Below are 17,652 nucleotides of genomic sequence, written 5' to 3'. Positions count from 1 at the left end.
GGCGGGGCCGCGGGGACCCGCTTCCGGGGCAGGCTGTGTAGACGCGGAGCAGGCTGTGTAGACGCCTGCTGTCTGGCCCCTCGGTTCCCCAGGATGAGAAGGGAAAGTGCAGTGGGGGCCTTTGGGGAGGGGGAGGCCCTCGCCTGGGGCTGGGCGTCCTTCCGCCTCCCCGTGCTGTTCTGTAAAGTGTGTCGGCATCCCAGGCCTGGGCAGGGCCTCTAGTCCTGCCCCTGGGATCCTGGTGCCTTCTGGGCAGTGACTCACACCGCTGGGCGGCCTCGCCTCGGATCAGCGGGGAGCCGTGCAGCTGCCTGTCTGTGGCTGGGTTTGAGATACCGCCTACGTTTTGACATGCCTTCGGCTCACCTCTTACCTGCCAGATGGGGCAGGGCAGGCCCAGCCCGCTCCCCTTCCTGCTGCCTTATCAGTCATCATCGCAGCTGTGATAACAGGGAGGGGTGTTGAGGGTGAAGGGGAAGCTGCATTCACAGACAGTGAGTGGCCAGGACGACCCACTCCTCTAGCTCCCTAAGCCACCTTGTGGTCTGATGCGCTTCCTGGCCCCCGGGAACCTCAGTTCAGTTCAGTCGCTCAGTCACATCTGACTCTTTGCGACCCCATGGACTGCAGCACACCAGGCCTCCGTGTCCATCACCAACTCCCAGAGTTTACTCAAACTCTTATCCATCGCATCGGTGATGCCATCCAACCATCTCATCCTCTGTTGCCCCCTTCTCCTCCTGTCCTCAATCTTTCCCAGCATCAGGGTCTTTTCCAGTGAGTCAGTTTTTCGCATCAGGTGGCCAAAGGATTGGAACTTCAGCTTCAGGAGCCTCAGGGCCTCACTTAGCAACCCTGCTCTCATGCCTGGAGGCGAGGCTGCTGTCTCTTGGCCTCTGATCAGGGCTGGATGAGCCCGCCTTTCGGGTCAGGGCCGGGCTGAAGATCTGGGGTCCCGTGGGCAGATGGACGAGCTGGGTCCACCTCTGCTCACCCCCTCTCAGCCGTGAATCCTGAGCCTCAATTGTTCCTCCGTGAAATGGGAAGATCGGCAGAAGTGTCTCCTGGTGGATGTAGTGAGGAGGAGGAGGGGGAGTTTAAATCGTTAAATAGAAATAAGCCTCGAAAAGACTTGGCCGGGGCAGGCTGGACACATATCCGCAATGGTTGTCACGAGGCCAATCAGGCCAGGGCCTTGCACTCCAAACGGGATCCCTGCTTCCTGCGCTGTGTCTGCCTGGAGGGTCCTGGGCGGCCTTTGCCGATCGCTTGTGTCTCCCAAGCCGGGGTTTAGGTTTCCCGTCTGCAGAGTGAAGACTCTGGACCAGACGGTTGCTAAGCTCCTTCTGCTACGGACTTGCGGTTTCCTGGCTGATTCCTGCAAACCTTCCTGGTCGGGAAGAGCTCTAGTTCAAGTTCCGTCCCGGTCCTCCTCCCAGTCCCGTGCCCCGATGTTGTGGATCAGGGACCACAGATGGTCAGTGCCCGGGGCCCCTGGACGGACACTGCCTATGGCAGGGATCCTGCGATGGGGGCTCTGGGTGCTCCACCCTCTCCCGGCGCCTTGTGCCCCATGAGGGCACCTGGATCGAGCTTCCCTCCCAGCCTCTTCTCTCCTGGCTCCCAGGCGTACGGAGCGCTGCCCCTGGCCTCTCTTGCCTTGACTGGTCCTGGGACTGCTTCTCCTCGAGGTGCCGGGGCTGGGCTGGCACCCTCCCTGCTGGCTGGGGCGGCCGGGAGGGGATGGCACCAGGGAGCAGGGTCTGCCTCTCAGCCCTCCTCTTGCAGCTCTTCCTACAGTGTCAGGACGGAGGGGATAGTAAGCCTCAGCTCCCACCCCGTGTGGCCTCAGAGACACAAAGAAGGAGTGGGTGTTGGGGGCCGCAGACACGGGGCGGTATGCGGGGCGCCTGCCCCCTGCCCCCTGCCCCTTTTGGGCTCAGTGTGGCGGTCAGCTGGTCTCCAGGGCCCCGGGCGGTTCGCCTCTCCATGCTCCTGGCCCCGGGCTATTCCCGGCTGTGGCGTCCCTGGGGGCTTCTGCTCAGCCCCTCCTCTGTCTGTGCGGTGTGTGCCGAGGCCTCATAGACGTGCTCCGAGCCCTTAGGGTAACCAGGTCGCATTCCCAGGAGGAAACTGGGGCCTGGCGGGTGGGGCGGACGGTTGGGGAAGGACAGAGCAGGCAGCGGAGCCAGCCTGTCCCCCGTGACCACCCGCCCGGGGTGAGCAGGGGCTAGGGCTTTCTCCTGGCCCGGGAGGCGGCGAGGACAGACGCTTGGTGTCCCTGCTTTTGCGGGGCCTCCTGTATGTTTTGGGAGCCCGACTCCGGCGTGGTCCCTGACCCCAGCGGTGAGGCCTCAGTCACGTCAACATACCCTCTGGGCTTCAGCTTCCTCATCTTGCAGAGACGAGCAGCCCCTCTGGCGGGTGGCTGTGGAGACGGCAGGGTCCACGCACGGAGGGACCGAGGCATGCAGGTGCTGACTGCCCTGGAGGTGCGCCGCGGGCAGGGCCCTGCGAGGCCACCGGCTCAGGCCCCGTAGGGCGCCCGGCTCGGGGGTCCCGCAGGTCGGCATTCAGCCCTCTGTCTGTCCCTGTCACAGACGTCAGCACCTGCAGAGCCCGAGGCGTGGAGACTCTTGCTGCTGGTCCTGAGGCTCAGGGTGGTGTCTTCTCCCTGCATTTGAGCGTCTTTTCTTGATCTGGACCCACCAAACGAGGAAGCTAGATGTGGGGAGTGGTTTCAAGTCTCACTGGAAGCTCGGTTCAAGGGCAGGACAAAGCAGTGTCCAGTTCCGAGATGCTGATAGACTTTTCTTTCTGGTTAGCCTTTTTTGTTCCTCCTAAGTCACTCTGAAGCTCCGACCCCCTAAGGACAACCAGACCGCCCTCCCTTGCCACCGGTCACCTGGCCCCACGAGTGGGTTTGCTGTTTCGCTGTCTTGGGGCCTGGAGTCCGGCCCCCTCCCATCTCCCAGCCTCCTTCTGGCTCCCTTGAAGGAAGACCCCATCTGTAGGGCCCCCGGGTGCTGCCGTCCCGAAGGCGGTGGCTGAGATGACCGCGTTCCCCACCCGCTTTTGTTTCCCGGCCTGTTGGAGGCAGAGTTTGTACACGGGGCGTGGGCGCCGATGGTCCATCATGAGTCCCTCCTCGCCGCCGATCGTGATCTGAAGGCAGGGGCACCAATGTCTCTGACCTTGCTTTCAACGCAAAAAGAGAAAAAGCAGGTCAATGCCGGCTGAGCCGGAGAACGCTATTTATAATAATTTGCTTCTGAATATGCAGCCGTGTTGGCTGTAGATTTCCCCCGCAGATAGACAGTTTCCGGGGCAACGTATTTAAATGAGCTCGATCATCTTGGCCGTTTGGCTCCGTTTGGCTCCGAGGCACTGCTGTGTGCCTGCGATGCCTGGTCCTGGCTGATAAGGGGGTCTTCCTGGTCTGTGCCGTTCCTGCTTAGTGATTCCTCAGAACGGCAGGGCGCCCCGCTGACCACGCGGGGCTGACGGACCCGCCCACTCGCCAGCCGACCAGCGACTGGGCAGTCAGCCCTTTTAAAGTCCCTGCCCATCCTTCCTCTGGATCATCTCTGTGGGGTCCTCGGCTCGCGTCCTGAGTTGCAGGGCAGGGACTTGCTGGCCCGGTGCTTGAGGATCCGCCTTGCAGTTCAGGGCTGTGGGTTCAGGCCCTGGTTGGGAACTGAGATCCCGCAACTCGAGAGCCCGGTGCCGTGGAGCCCAGGGCAGAGTGGCGCGCCGCCTGGTGACAGCGGTGTCGGCAGGCGGCACCTGGGCTGGGCCGGCTTCCACCGGAGACGGGGGACCATTCAGGGACGGCCCGGTGTGCCGTGCGTGCGCACACACGTGCGTGCGTGGCCTCTTGTGTCGCGCAGGCCTTGTGGGAGCCAGTGTGCTGGCGGCTTTGCCTCCTTTAATCCCTTTAACCTGAGGCTTTCGAGGTCACCCCAGAAGCAGGGAAGCTTTGTGAACCGTGCCTGAGAGTAGCGCCCGGGAGGTCTGCTCCCATCAGGTGGACCTCAGTAACTGCGGGAGAGGCTGGGAGACGTGCAGGGGGCCTGGAAGAGGAGCTCGGGGTTTCGTTGCCCACTGCTGGCTCCCGTGATGGGAGCACGGCAGCGGCCAGCACAGACCTTGTTCTCTCGAGACCCCAGTGTCTGTGTCTGAAGTGTGGAGAGTGGGGGAGAGATATTACGTGCAGGAACCATGTTTGCGTCATGTTCATCATAGCGTATCGCGTGGCACTTAGTAAGGGCTTGATAGATGATAGCTCAAGTTCTTATAGTTAAGATGTAGGATTGGGAGGCAGGTTCTCATCGGAACCTTTGCTGTTGATCCTGTCTGTCCATCCACCCATCTGTCCATCCGTCCTTCCCTCCAACCACACACCATCCACCCACCCACCCACCTCTCTGCTTATCCACTCATCCACATCCCAAAACATTCTTCAAGCATCCCTGCAGTCACCAGTCTTAGGCCATCATATGAACTCGGTGAACTGCAGTTTTTCTGTCTGTGAAGAGGCAGCTCGGAGCCTGTTTTGAAGGTCAGATGTGATGGCTGCTGCAGTATGACCTTGAGCGAGTTTGTGGGTCCCTGGGCCTCGGTTCCTGTCTGTAAAATGGGGGCACAATTTTGGTCCACCCCATCTCCTTGGAGGGAGCCTCCTGGGGCTCTTGGAGCTCTGAAAATGTCCCTGAACCTGATCCATCCTCTGTTACGACGTGCCCAGAAGGCCCGGGGCTGGCACTTGGCAGGGCGCATTGAATGTTCGATGAGTGAATAAGTCAGGAAAGCTAAGTCACTCGTGTCCTCTAGACTGAAAATAACGTCCATGAGATGGTATTTTACTTCTCTTTTCCGATATTGTCTGTCTTGTCTTGTCTGTTCCTATCTCATCCTATTTCAGTGAAAAAAATGCCCTTGGGACCTGTCTGAGTTTATGCCTCACCGGCAGGTCAGCACCTGCAGTTCGAAACCCTGCCCTGGAGAGGTAGGAGGTGAGTCCTTCCCTGAGTTAGAGCCCTTGCCCCACCAGGAAGCTGACTGCTGCAGCCCAGGGACCCAAGCAGAGGAGGGCTGGCAAGCTGGGCAGCCTGCAGCTGACTCTGCCCGCTCAGGGCCCAGCCTGCAAGGCTGCTGTCTGACTGCTTTTCCCCAGGTTTCAACAGAGGCTTTGGCAAGGGGCTGCGGAGTGCAGGCCTGCCACCTTGTCTCCCCTGGAGGCCTCTGAGCGATGCTGCCTTTGAAAGGCAGAGTCCCCACCCGCTGTCTGTCTGTCCCTCCCTTGGCCTTCGGTCTCTGCCTTTTCAGCCCTCATCCTGAACTTCTCTTTTGAAGTCATGACAAAGTTGTGAGCCTCGAGGCTGGACCAGACCTTTCCCCTCTTCTGTGTTTCCGTCCGAGTGAGGGCAGGGTTCTTGTGTGTGTGCTAAGTCTCTTCAGTCACATCTGACTCTTTGCAACCCCATGGACTGTAGCCCTCCTGGCTCCTCTGTCCACGGGATTCTCCAGACAAGAATACTGGAGTGGGTTGCCATGCCCTCCTCCAGGGGATCTTCCCGACCCAGCGACCGAACCTGCATCTCCTGCACTGCAGGCAGATGCATTACTGCTGAGCCACCCGGGAAGCCCAAGTAGGTGGAGGGGGTGAGTCAACCCTGAATCACCTCGTGGATCTCCTCGACCCCGGTCGTGCAGACGCGCTGCTGCAGGCGTCCGTGAGCACCTGCTGCAGGCCAGACGCCTGGCACCCGTTCCAGCGAGACCAGCAGTCTCATGGGAGGGGTGCGCTCGTCCCCGTTTCACAGGCGGGCAGACTGAGGCCAGTGGCCGGATGTGAACCCAGGACAGTGCAGGCTGTTCCCTACCAGCAGGCCATCTGACTGCATCCCAGACCACTCCGGTCCCCGCCCCCACCTCGTCCCACGTCTACTCCGCGGGGGGCACCTTCTGAGGAGGAGCGACCACCCTCTGGGCTGAGCCTGGGAGCCTCCATTCTAAAGCTCCTCCCGTGAACGCGAGGAAGCCGACTGGCCAGCGGTATCTGGCAGTCTGTTTGCCCGGATGCAGGCTGGCAGGGCGCCGCCTCGGGGTCTGAGCAGTCCACGCCTGGTGGGGCCCAGCGAGACTGCCATCCAGGGTCCAGGCCTCAGGCCCCGGGCTCCACTGGCACAGCCATTCCTTCACCAAGGAAAGGGGCTGAAACACCGCAGGCCACGGCAAGGCGGGAGGTAGACGCGAGTGAACAGCACAGACACCCGTGGCTTTGGGGAGCTGGCCGTGCAGCTGTCCGCTCTCGGCACGACTGGTCCCCCTGGGCACACACCCTGCTCCCGCTGATTCCCTGCCGGGCCTCTGCACACACGTTCCTCTGCTCGCCCAGGGCTGAGGCTCCGTGGGCCCCGCGGGAGCTGCTGGTGGGTCCCTGAGCCCAGGAGTCTGAGCCTTTTGTGTGGAGGGAGGGAGGGAGAGGGCAGGACGAGCAGCTGTGCGTCTTTTCACTCGTTATCAGGGATGCAGACGAGAAGGGGAGATGGAAGGTGGGGAAATGTCATCCTTTGACATTTATGTTTTTAGGGGAGCTGGCAGGGACTGTGAGCCGGGAGTTTTTTGATCATCATGGGAGAGGGATGCCTCTGGGGAAGGCACCAGCCAGATTTGCCTCCGGGAGCCACTAGGGTGCTTCGCGACACCTGGGGGCCCCTCCCCTCATCTGACCCCGCGGCTCTCAGGGGTCTGCTCCCCGGAGCTCCTGCCCTGGGCCCCGGGTCACTGAGCCAGGCCCCCCCAGGTGAGACCTGAGATTTCCCTTTCTGCACAGACGTGCAGGACAGACCAGCAAGGGACAGGGCCCTTGGGCAGAGCTGGGACGGTCAACCCCGTTTAAGGAGCTGGCCCCGTCTGGCGACCGGAATCCAGAGCCCTTCACTAACCGCTAGTGACAGGCTCCAGCCTGGAGCAGAGCGGCTGAGAGCTCGGGCCAAGGCTTGCTGTGGTCACGGCAGCTGCAGAAGCCGCGTTGTCCACCGAGACTGAGGACCCACGGACACAGGGACCCGTCTCCTGGCCTCGGTTCGCTCTTCTGTGGCAGCTCCCCGCTGTCCTGGGCTCTACCGTACGAGATGCGGCCCCGACCCCAGGTCAGCAGACAGGCTTCGTGTTCTGAGCCGATGCCGACCCGTTGCTGGTGTCTTGCTTGGACTCTGCAGGCAGGATCCTGAGTTGTGTCTGGCTCAGGGTGGAGGAGTGCAGCAGTTGACCGATGATGTCTGCCACGGTAGGTGTAGGAGGGGGCGGTGTGTGCCCTCCAGTTGCCAAACCCTTGGGCCCCAACACTTTCAGCATTCTGTCTCCTGACTGTAAGGACACCACCAATATTGCTTTAATTTTTGTTCTTCCTAAATATTTAGAGCCCTTAAAAGCCAAGAATAACAGCAGAAGCCAAGTCGCTCGTTATTTGTGAAAGGCCTCTTGGCGCACACAAGTGCGGGGGCCCCTGGCTGGGCCAGCTGCACAGTCGGCCCATTGAGTCCTGTCTGAGAAGGCACAGAGGAGCCCTGTTGCTCCTCGGATTCATGACTTCCGTGCGAACTGGCCCCTGAAACAGAACTCCTCCCGGAAGTCAGCGCACAGCGCGCGGCTTGTTGGCCGAATCCGCCGTCTCGCCAGCTGAGAAAGGGCCCTTCTGTACAGTGTAGGGCTCTCTCCCCACTTCTAAAAAACCGCCGCTGGACGGAGAGCCGCCTCACAGGAGGTCTGAGGCGTGTGACCCGGGTCGGGGGCTCTGGGGAGGTGACCTGGCCTCGGGCTTCCCGAGTCCCAGGTGTACACAGCCGGCCTCGTAGGGGTGTGAGGATTCACCGGATGACGCAGGTGAAAGGCTCATTGGGCTCAGTTTCTGGGCATCGGCGCCCAGCAGAGGGTGTCTGTGAATGTAGCCAGTGGTCATCACAGGCCATGTTCACATCCCCTGACCTCAGATGCACGTATGCGGGGGCACACACGCACACACACACACCCGTGCACACGCAGGGGGCTCTCAGAGTCGAGGCCTGTCTCTGCCTCCGTGGTGCGTGGTCTCTCTCAGCACGTTCCACGTCAGTCCCGCTGGGAATCGTGAGCAGCTTGTGTGACCCGCGAGTCACGCTCGAGCGTGTAATGCTCTGTGTTCAGGGTCAGCCGTGCTCTCACCTGGCCCCCATTTCCCTGTGACCATCTGTGGAGTCTCATCCTTACTTGCCCCGGTCATCTGAAGGTCTGTGGACTGGCCGTGTTGAGGCCACTGAGGCTGGGAGCCAGGTGGGTCCTGTTGTCTGGAGGGGGCTGGTTACAGGGGAGGACTGGGCTGGGGCAGGGACCCCAGGATTTTGACACATCTGTCCATCCGGGGAGAGCCTCCTGGGATCCCCTTGTGCAATCTGAACCTGGGGCTCTTTGTTTTCCCTCTACACCCTGACCCCCTCGCTAGCTGGGCATCTGTTTAAATGGTCCATATGGAAAGATTGGAGGGGCCGGGAGGGAACGGAGCTCTCCGCTGGGATGTGTGCACCTGTGCTGCGCTCCAGGCTGCTGTGTGACTTTGGGCAAGTCACTTGACGTCTCTGGGTCTCTATCTCCCCACCTGTGAAATGGGTCAGCACCCACCATGACAGGAGTTATTATTAAATCACATGGTGCCTTCCAGAGCAGGAGCCTGGGGGGAGCCCTGTGTGGTCGTGATGTGTGTGCACACCTGCGGTGGCCCCAATGGGGCAGACCGTCTCCTGGGGGAGAGGAGAGCGGGACTCAGCGAGTGGCCGATGGGCAGGAGATGGCGGGGGCTGTGAGCCCAGGCCTGGGCTCTGGGGCGGGCGCCGGGCGCACATGGCCCTCAGCAAATATTAGTGCCCCGAAACGACGCGCCCTGCACAACAAATGCAGAGCAGGTGTCTTGCCTAAAAAAATCTTTTGCTCTGCTTTTTTGTTATTTTTTTTCCCTGAAATGAGAAGTGCTTTAGTAACCGTTCTCGACATCTACAAAACACTTCGTTACCGTACTGTGACAACTTCCGGCTTTCTCATGAAATTACAGATGCGTCTTCTCGTCTCCCCCTCGCAGGTCATCTCCGCCGTGTCAAGACTCTCCCTGCACAGCTTGGCTCAGAACAAAGGCATCAGGTGAGCTTCGCGGAGCGCGGCAGGGCGCCCACCTCTTCGTCTTCGTCCGCCTCCCGTGTGCCTTGTCACAGATCCTGGAGTCTTGAACAGATACCCTCGGCCCGGGTCTTTCTCATGAATTTTCAGCATGTTGTCGGGTTGCCTGTTGGCGGCAGCTGGAAGGGGCGGGGAGGAGGAGCGAGACTTTAGCTCACACCCGGGACATCTTGCACGCCTGTTACTGATGGCTGCAAAATCTCTTTCGATTTAGGTAATAAGATCAGCAAATTAATCCTTTCACAGATCATCGCCTACCTAAATGCCCTCTCCACACGTCAGACCTGGGTTTTGCCTCCAATGAAGTGGCGGTGTTTGTGTGTGGAGATGGGGCTGAGCCAGGGGGCCTGCCTGCGGCTGTGGCCCCCACCCCGGCAGGAATCTCCCCAACCTTGGCTTTAATCTTGCTTGGATTTGCAGAGAATTCCATGGCGCTGGGGTCTGATCTCTGACACATGGATGTTGGGGGGTGGGGGACCCTGGGACTGAGGGGGCGGAGGCGTCTGTGGGGATGGGGGCATACCGGCCACAGGGGACAGGGGAGGGCAGCCCCCGGTGAGACCTGGTCGTTGCAGATTCTGACCCTCAGATCGGGGTCAGGGAGACCAGCTTCCACACCCAGTGGGGTTCAAGCCTGGGACCTGCCTCCCCCGGTGTCTCTGGGTCATGGGCCAGCGGGGTGGGAGAGAGAGGTTTCGGAAGGCAGAGATGACTCCTTCTGAGGATACAGAGACTGGGGGTCTCACCTGGGCGGGTACAGGTGACCTTCTGAGAGTGGTTCAACTCTGGAGGGCTCCCCGCTGGTGTTGTCATGGGGGTCCCTGCACGCTCGTAGACTGGGGGTCCCAAAACCAGGATGCCCACTGCAACGGGCCTCTTAGTGCAGCTGTTTGCCCAGGTCCAGAGAGTCATGGGAACAGAGGCAAATATTGGGGAACCCCCCCAGAACCTCTTTTCCTGTTGGGTTCTTCAAAGACTCAGAAGTTTCACTGAATTGAGGATTTTTTTCAAATGTCAGATGAGGGACAGGCTGTTTAAAAATGTTGCACCGCTATTAAACACGTGTTCGAGAATATTTGTAACACGTTTAGGGTGTAAAGCATAACGTTAGGATGAAACCCCTGTACCACCTCCTGGCCCACGTTCTGGAACACCGCTCTGCCTGTGAGGCCCCCAGCTGCGTGGGCTGGTTTTGAGTGTAGCTTTTGTCTGTACCCGGGACTGCTTAAAAATGGTTAGTTTTAAAAAGTGAGTCATTGCTGGATACACAGACAGTTCGTGTGTTTTCTTGTTGGTTTTTTCCCAGAAACGGTCGTCCGTTCTTTGCCCCACTAGCCGGATGACAGGCTGCATTCCAGGTGCCGCCGCCCCGTTCCGGCATGTCCTCCACCTGTGTCTGTGTCTGCGCATGTGTGTAGGCAGGAATGGAGTTCGTGCCACAGAAGTCATTTTATCTGCTTTGGCACATAACTCGAGAGTGTGATCTTTTCTCCCCATCTCATAAACATCCTCCTGGTCGGGGGCCTGGTGTCGGGGAGTCCAGGGGTGCTCCTGGGGTGGACGAGGTCCCGTGGTGGGCTGAGCGCAGTGTCAGGCTCCCCATGCCCTGCACTGGAGGGCAAGAGGCCCGTGGCCGAGGCCACGACTGCCCTGTCTGTTGGCTCCCGGAGCCTCAGTTTCCCTGGGGCTGACAGCTGGCCAGGGAGTCTGCTGGTGGCTTAGAAAGTGGTGAGGGGCCTGAGAGCGAACAGGTGACCTCTGATCAGTGTGGAGGTCCCTGGGGGGCCGGGCGGCGCCCTGGCCTTCTCAGCTCCATGTCCCCATCTCCCCTGACCCCTCCGACCCTGCAGTCCCAGGGCCCCTGCCCCACGACACAGGTGCCTCCCTGGCCGCTCCTGCGCTGGGTGGCGGCCAGCTCTCCGAGGCTGGCCCGTGGATTTTGAAATGCACCTTCTTCCCTCTCACTTCCGGGCAGCATGTGGGCACAGTGGCCGCCTGGATGGGGAATGAAGACCCCAGCCCCTAGGGCGACAGTGACCAGAGAGCGACGGTCTAGCTTGCGGAGCGGCTGAGAGCCGGCTCCAGTCTGGTGGGCTATGCGCCTCATGTGGGCAGCTTCTCGCGGAGCTGGTGGGAGTGGGGTAAACCCAGGGGATGTCTCAGGGTTCATTCAGGTGAGGCTGAACCCCGAGGTCGGTGTTGGCCCGCAGGAGGGCTCAGTACGTATCCCAGTTTGCTGTAATGACGTCACAGGGCCTGTCAGGGCCCCTTTGGGCCTGATGACTCACAGGACTCAGCTAAGCCGCTGTCCTCAGGGTTCTGGTCGATTACAGCGAAAGGAGGCAGGTCCAGGTCAGCAGGTGGAAAAGGCGCATAGACTGGAGCCCAGGAGAGACGAGGCACAGACTTCTGGGCCTCCTCGCCCCGAGGACTTGCACGGACAGCGCTGAACTCCCCCAGGATGATGTGTGACGTCACAGATGGGAGTTGCCAGCCAGGGAGGCCCCCTGAGCTTTGGTGCCCTGGTTCTCATTGGGTGTGAGTCGTGTAGACACAGCTGACTGGCCTGTGCGGGTGAACTTAGCTTCCAGCCCCTGGAGAGGTCCAGCTGATACTGTGGGCTTGTGGTCCCCCATAAACCCCATCATTTCACAGACCCTCTGGCCTGGCCTGGGCGCTTCCCCCACCCCGCCCAGGTAGGCAGAGATGCTTTAATCAGCAGGTTGTCCCAGGGGCTCAGAGGTCCCTTTCGGGAGCCAGGCCAGAGCTTCTGTGGACACACAGGGTGTGGGCAGCCTAGGGCGGCTGCATTAACCCTTTATTGCACGTGGGGGAGGAAGTGAGGGGGCTGGGAAGGTGTTTGCGGACCAGAGGCGGGGACGGGACCTGCTGACCGGAGCAGCGCCTTTGCGGGAAGCGCTGTCCGGCTCGCCTGCGTCTCCCCCTCGCCCTGATCACTGAATGTGCCGCTGGCTCCGTCTCACCCGTGTTTCTCCCTCCCTGTCTGAGCCCCAGTCCAGAACTTTCCCGGGATCCTTTCCCTTCGCAGTGCCCGGGGACAGGCCCTCCGGCACGCCCCACAGCTCACCCTCCCTGGGCCTGGGAGGTGGGCTCCGGCCGCTCCCGAGCGGACGAGTTTGAGCAGCTCCACGCAGGCCGAGGGTTTCACAGGCGATGTGACAGCCTGGAGCCACACTCACGCAGAACCCTGACTGTGCTGCTCGCTTGAGAGTATTTCATGGTGTCGGTAATTAGCAAGAGAGGTTCCTCTAGCTAGACTCCTCTGTTTTGAAAACCCGCAGACCAAGCCCACAGCCCTAACGAATCTCTCCCGCGCTTCTCTGGTGGCTGGAGAGGAGCCCAACGCGCTCCTTTAAAAAATGACCATTTTCACCACCCTTGCTCCGTGTGCTGATCTTCCACAGAAGCCCCAGTTGTGATAAATAGGAGACTTAATCTAAGCACCGCACCCCGGTGCCGGCTGGGAGACCAGCAGTGATGGTGGGGAAGTCCATGGGGGTCATTCAGCCCAGTGTGTGGGGATGGGGGTCCTTGTCACAGCTGGAGCTGGCCCTCCAGATTGAAGGATGTCCTGTCAGGGGGTCATCACGGCTCTGAATGCCTGGGAAGGAGGAGATGGCAAAGGGCGGACCCTCTCTGGGCCTGAAATTGAACGGTGAGACCACGGCGCCCTCAGCCCTTGGAGGTCTCATCTCTCAGCTGCCTGCTTGCTGAGTGGTCTTAGGCAGGGATATTCTTGGACCCTCTGGCTCTTCTTCTGTGGCCGGGGAAGCGTCCCCCTGCCGCCCAAGGTTGCTGTGAGCCTGTGCCCTGTGCAGAGTGATTCGTGCTGCCCCGGACACCCTGTGAGCACCCGCGGGCTGCCGGCTGAAAGGTGACCCCCCAAAAGATGTACCCTCCTCCTAGCCCCTAGACCCTGTGTCTAGACTGGGAAAAGCTTCTCTGCAGGTGAGGTTTTATAGATGGAATTTCACCTGTAGACGTAAGGAGGAGACAGGAGGGTCAGAGTCAGAGGAAGGAGGTTGGAGGGGTGTGGCCACAGGCCAGGGAAATGCGGGTCCTCTTAGAAGCTGTGAAAAGGTCAGGTTCTCCCCTGGCACCCCTGGAAGGAGCCGGCCCTGCCGACCCCTTGATCTGAGTCCGTGAGACCCACTGTAGATCCCTGACATCTGGATCCGCAAGGTAGTAAACCCAAGCTGTTTGAGGCGCTTTTGTGAGAGCGGCCCTAGTGCTGGGGAGGCAGGTGGGCGTGGGCCTGAGGATCCAGTGCGGGGCCGTCGTGGGGCCCCGGGCATGGGCCTCTGCACCCACCCCTGTGTGGCCCGCGTGGTGGGCTCGGCTCTGGGTCCTCAGGGGACCTGAGCGCTCCTGCAAGCCGGGACAAGCCTCTGTCTTTGACTCCTTGGTCCTAACCTGGCCCAGCCTCCTGCTCTCTGGCTTTTTACTGAATTGCAGTAAAATTCACAGAACATACATTTCATCCCTTTGAGGTGTGTGGCTGTGGCTTGGTGTTTGCAGTCACCCCGCTTCCCTCCCCATTGCCCCGAATGTCATTCCCAAGCATGTCACACCCAAATGGAGGATCCCACCTGCTGGGACAGTGGTGCCTGAAGGGTTCCCCATCCTTCCTGGGTTGGGGGGAGATCCATAGAAGGTTCTAGAAGGGAGGAGTGGAAGGGAAGGCACTCCTGTCTGGAAGGCCTTGGAGGAGGTGAGGTGAGGGTGGGGGAGGAGGGGCCATCAGGCCTGGTCAGTTTTGTTTCAAAGCTCTCGGGGCTGAAGTGGCATCTGAGGCTGGTGACCGGCTGCCACTGGGTTGGGGGGGGGGCGCCTTGTGCCTCAGAGGGGCTGCACGTTGTGAGGTTGGGCCCCCTCGCGAGGGAGCGGGCAAGGGCAGGCCTGTCTGGCCTGACTCACCCCCTCAGGGGTCAGGGATCATGGGGACCGGGTGGGGGTGCCGCAGGGATGGGGCGGGACGGGGGACAGGGGAGGGAGGGGGACGGGGCAGGGAGGGGGAGATGAGGCAGAGACTAGCCTGATTCTGTGAAGCCTAGCACTGTCTAGACCACCAGAAGCTGAGCGAGTCTGGTGGGCTCCTCCTCTAAAACCTCGCTGGCCCTGCCTGCATCTTGCTCTAGGATTTCTAGCCTCCCAGCCCCGGGAGAATGAATTCCTGTTGTTTCAAGCCCAGGGTGTGGGTTTTGCCAAGGAGTGAGCTCTGAGATAGGCGGGTCCCCTCTGTGTGGGGGTGCAAATCTGCCCCTCCTAAAGGCTGGCCACATCCCACCCCACCCCTGACCTGGTCCTCGCACAGCCCCTGCAGGTCAAGGCCTGAAGGCCGAGGCGGAGGCCAGTGGCTAGCAGGGAGCTTGGGGTTCAGGGACCTGCCTCTTGGTTATCAGGGGCTGTAGGTGGACAGGGGCGTCCTCACTGGTGGGTTCCATGTCCCCGACAGCGTTCAGTGGTGGGGCTGTAAAAATGTCCACGTGCCCTGGAGCCCCAGCTCCCCCCACCCCCAGGCCTGTCCTCCCCTTGAGGGAGCGAAGATCACTTCACTGTCTAACAAGGAAAACAATCAAAGGCTGCCTTCTCGGCAAGCGCCTCCATGAAACATTTATCAGGCAGCTGTGTGACGCTATCGGCTCGTTTTCAGAGACAGGGAAGGAGATCGTGTCATGCTTTGCTCTGGGATTTATCCATGTGCGGAAGGCACGTTGAGGGTATTGAAAAATGCCCTGGAACAGAATGGACGTCCCCAGTGTGGCCGGTGGTGTGGGGGATGTGACCCCCTGCCCAGCTCTGGGGCCAGGCCAGTCCTGCTCTCTGCTCCCAGCTGTGGCCGGTGGGAGGGAACACCCCGAGTCTCCGCCACGGCAGGGAGGCTGCCCAGGCCAACCAATCAGAGACGCAGCATCATCGGCAAAAGGTTCTTCGGGGCTTTGGGTACCTCCAGTTACAGAGTGTGAAGGTGGCGCCCGGACAAGTCTGAGGCCCACCCATCCCATCATCGGAAGAGTGAGAGTGCAAGTCGCTCAGGCGTGTCCGACTGCGGCCCCAGGGGCTCTACAGTCCACGGAATGCTCCAGGCCAGAACACTGGAGTGGGTGGCCTTTCCCTTCTCCAGGCGATCTTCCCAACCCAGGGAGCAAACCCAGGTCTCCCACACTGCAGGCAGATTCTTTGCCAGCTGAGCCACCAGGGAAGCTACATCTGAAGAGGGCCTTTGGTAATAGAGGGACCGCCCCGTCTTGGGGCGCTGGGTTGTCCTCACCGTGGGGCTCTTCTGTCCAGTCCCTCCTCTGCGCCAGCTGCTGCTGTGGTCAGCATGGGCCAGCATGGTCAGTGCCAGCGAACAGCCCCTGAGGCTCGCTGAGTTGCCGCGGGGAATGTGTGGGTGGGCGGTGCTCCCCTCCGTGCCGCTTGCCCCAGAGCCAGGCTGACGGATGGCATCCTGCTGGAGCAGAGCGGCAGTTGTGCCCGGGGAGGGAGACCCAGCAGGTCTCCCACGGGCTCCTGCAGCCTCTGCCCCGTCGGTGAAGCCGGGATGTCTGGCCACCAGAGTTCTCCCTGCCCCCCAATGTGACACTGCTAAGTGGGCGCTGCTGTGTCCCATTTCAGAGATGGGGAGACTGAGGCTGAGAGGCTGAAGGGCTGGCCTGAGGTCAGGTGCTGAGGGAGAGGCGGAGGGAACCAACATGGAGCCCCGCCAGGCTCCCTCCGAGTGCCCGCCACCCTGTCCAGCCTCTGGCACGTGAGCCTGTGTGGCCCAGGCCTGCCTGCCGCCTGCCCGTCTCCCTCACCTCCAGCTCCATGCTTGGGTCCGGGGTGCCCACCACCACATACCACGCGTTTTCAGGCAACTTGTAGGAGTGTTTTGATAGGAGAGAGAGGACTCTTGAAATTAACCACCTGGCTTCTCTTAGCATTCCTTGTTTATGCCCTGTTGGTTGTCATTCTGCCTGCTTTTATTTTTATGGATTTGTTCATTTAGCTTTAAATTGTTTTTAATTCTCACAAGCTTGATATTTGGCGCCCAAGCTAGACCCTTCTGGCTCACGGAGTGCAAGGACGCCTGTGACCACCTGCTGCTCTCCTCCATCCTGCCCCCGTGGTCCTGGCAGGAGGAAGCCACTGCCCTCCACTGCCCGTCTTCCATCTTCTGGGTCTTGTAAACTTGTTGTTGTTCAGTCGCTCAGTCGTGTCTGACTCTTTGTGACCCCATGGACTGCCGCACTCCAGGCCTCCCTGTCCATCACCAACTCCCAGAGTTTGCACAAACTCATGTCCATTGAGTCAGTGATGCCATCCTACCATCTCATCCTCTGTCATCCCCTTCTCCTCCTGCCTTCAATCCTTCCCAGCATCAGAGTCTTTCCAAATGAGTCAGCTCTTTGCATCACATGGCCAAAGTACTGGAGCTTCAGCTTCAGCATCAGTCCTTCCAATGAATATTCAGGGTTGATTCCCTTTAAGACGGACTGGTTGGATCTCCTAGGCGGCTGCGACCGGTGCACTGAGTGCGGCCGAGAGGAGCTACCCCATGTCCGAGGTCAGGGACAGAAGCCGGGAGGACCCCATGCCCGAAGAGGGCAGCCAAGAGGAGTTACCCCACGTCTGAGGTCAGGGGCAGCGGCTGAGAGTGCCAGGCTGCGACGGCACAGGAACGGCCGAGAAGAGCTACCCAAGTCCGAGGTCAGGGGCGGAGGCCGGGAGGAGATAAACACACTAGGACCACAGCCTTGTTTAACTCAATGAAACTAAGCCATGCCCGTGGGGCAACCCAAGATGGGTGGGTCATGGTAGAGAGATCTGACAGAATGTGGTCCACCGGAGAAGGGAATGGCAAACCACTTCAGTATTCTTGCCTTGAAAACCCCATGAACAGTATGAAAAGGCAAAACGATAGGATACTGAAAGAGAAACTCCCCAAGTCAGTAGGTGCCCAATATGCTCCTGGAGATCAGTGGAGAAATAACTCCAGAAAGAATGAAGGCATGGAGCCAAAGCAAAATCAATATCCAGCTGTGGATGTGACTGGTGATAGAAGCAAGGTCCGATGCTGTAAAGAGCAATATTGCATAGGAACCTGGAATGTCAGGTCCATGAATTAAGGCAAATTGGAAGTGGTCAAACAGGAGATGGCAAGAGTGAATGTCGACATTCTAGGAATCAGCGAACTAAAATGGACTGGAATGGGTGAATTTAACTCAGATGACCATTATATCTACTACTGCAGGCAGGAATCCCTCAGAAGAAATGGAGTAGCCTCATGGTCAACAAAAGAGTCCATAATGCAGTTTTTGGATGCAATCTCAAAAACGACAGAATGATCTCTGTTTGTTTCCAAGGCAAACCATTCAATATCACAGTAATCCAAGTCTATGCCCCAACCAGTAACTGAAGAAGTGGAAGTTGAACGGT

The 17,652-nt window shown here is 59.9% G+C and overlaps 1 protein-coding gene across 8 annotated transcripts in view; it reads left to right on the top strand.

The window, feature by feature from the left end:
• The window catches only part of VAV2 (vav guanine nucleotide exchange factor 2), a 186,033-nt gene that overhangs the window by 91,233 nt on the left and 77,148 nt on the right, over positions 1–17,652 (top strand). For all 8 annotated transcript variants that reach the window (XM_070799646.1, XM_070799645.1, XM_070799648.1 and 5 more), the window contains exon 3: positions 9,116–9,174. In XM_070799646.1, coding sequence (XP_070655747.1) covers positions 9,116–9,174 — 59 coding nt within the window. The remainder of the gene's footprint in view (positions 1–9,115; positions 9,175–17,652) is intronic.

The sequence above is a fragment of the Bos indicus genome, chromosome 11, assembly GCF_029378745.1.
Source record: "Bos indicus isolate NIAB-ARS_2022 breed Sahiwal x Tharparkar chromosome 11, NIAB-ARS_B.indTharparkar_mat_pri_1.0, whole genome shotgun sequence".
In the NCBI taxonomy this organism is placed as follows: Eukaryota; Metazoa; Chordata; class Mammalia; order Artiodactyla; family Bovidae; genus Bos; species Bos indicus.
The sequence above is the reverse complement of the archived record's forward strand: the minus strand, read 5'-3'. Positions and strand labels throughout refer to the sequence as shown.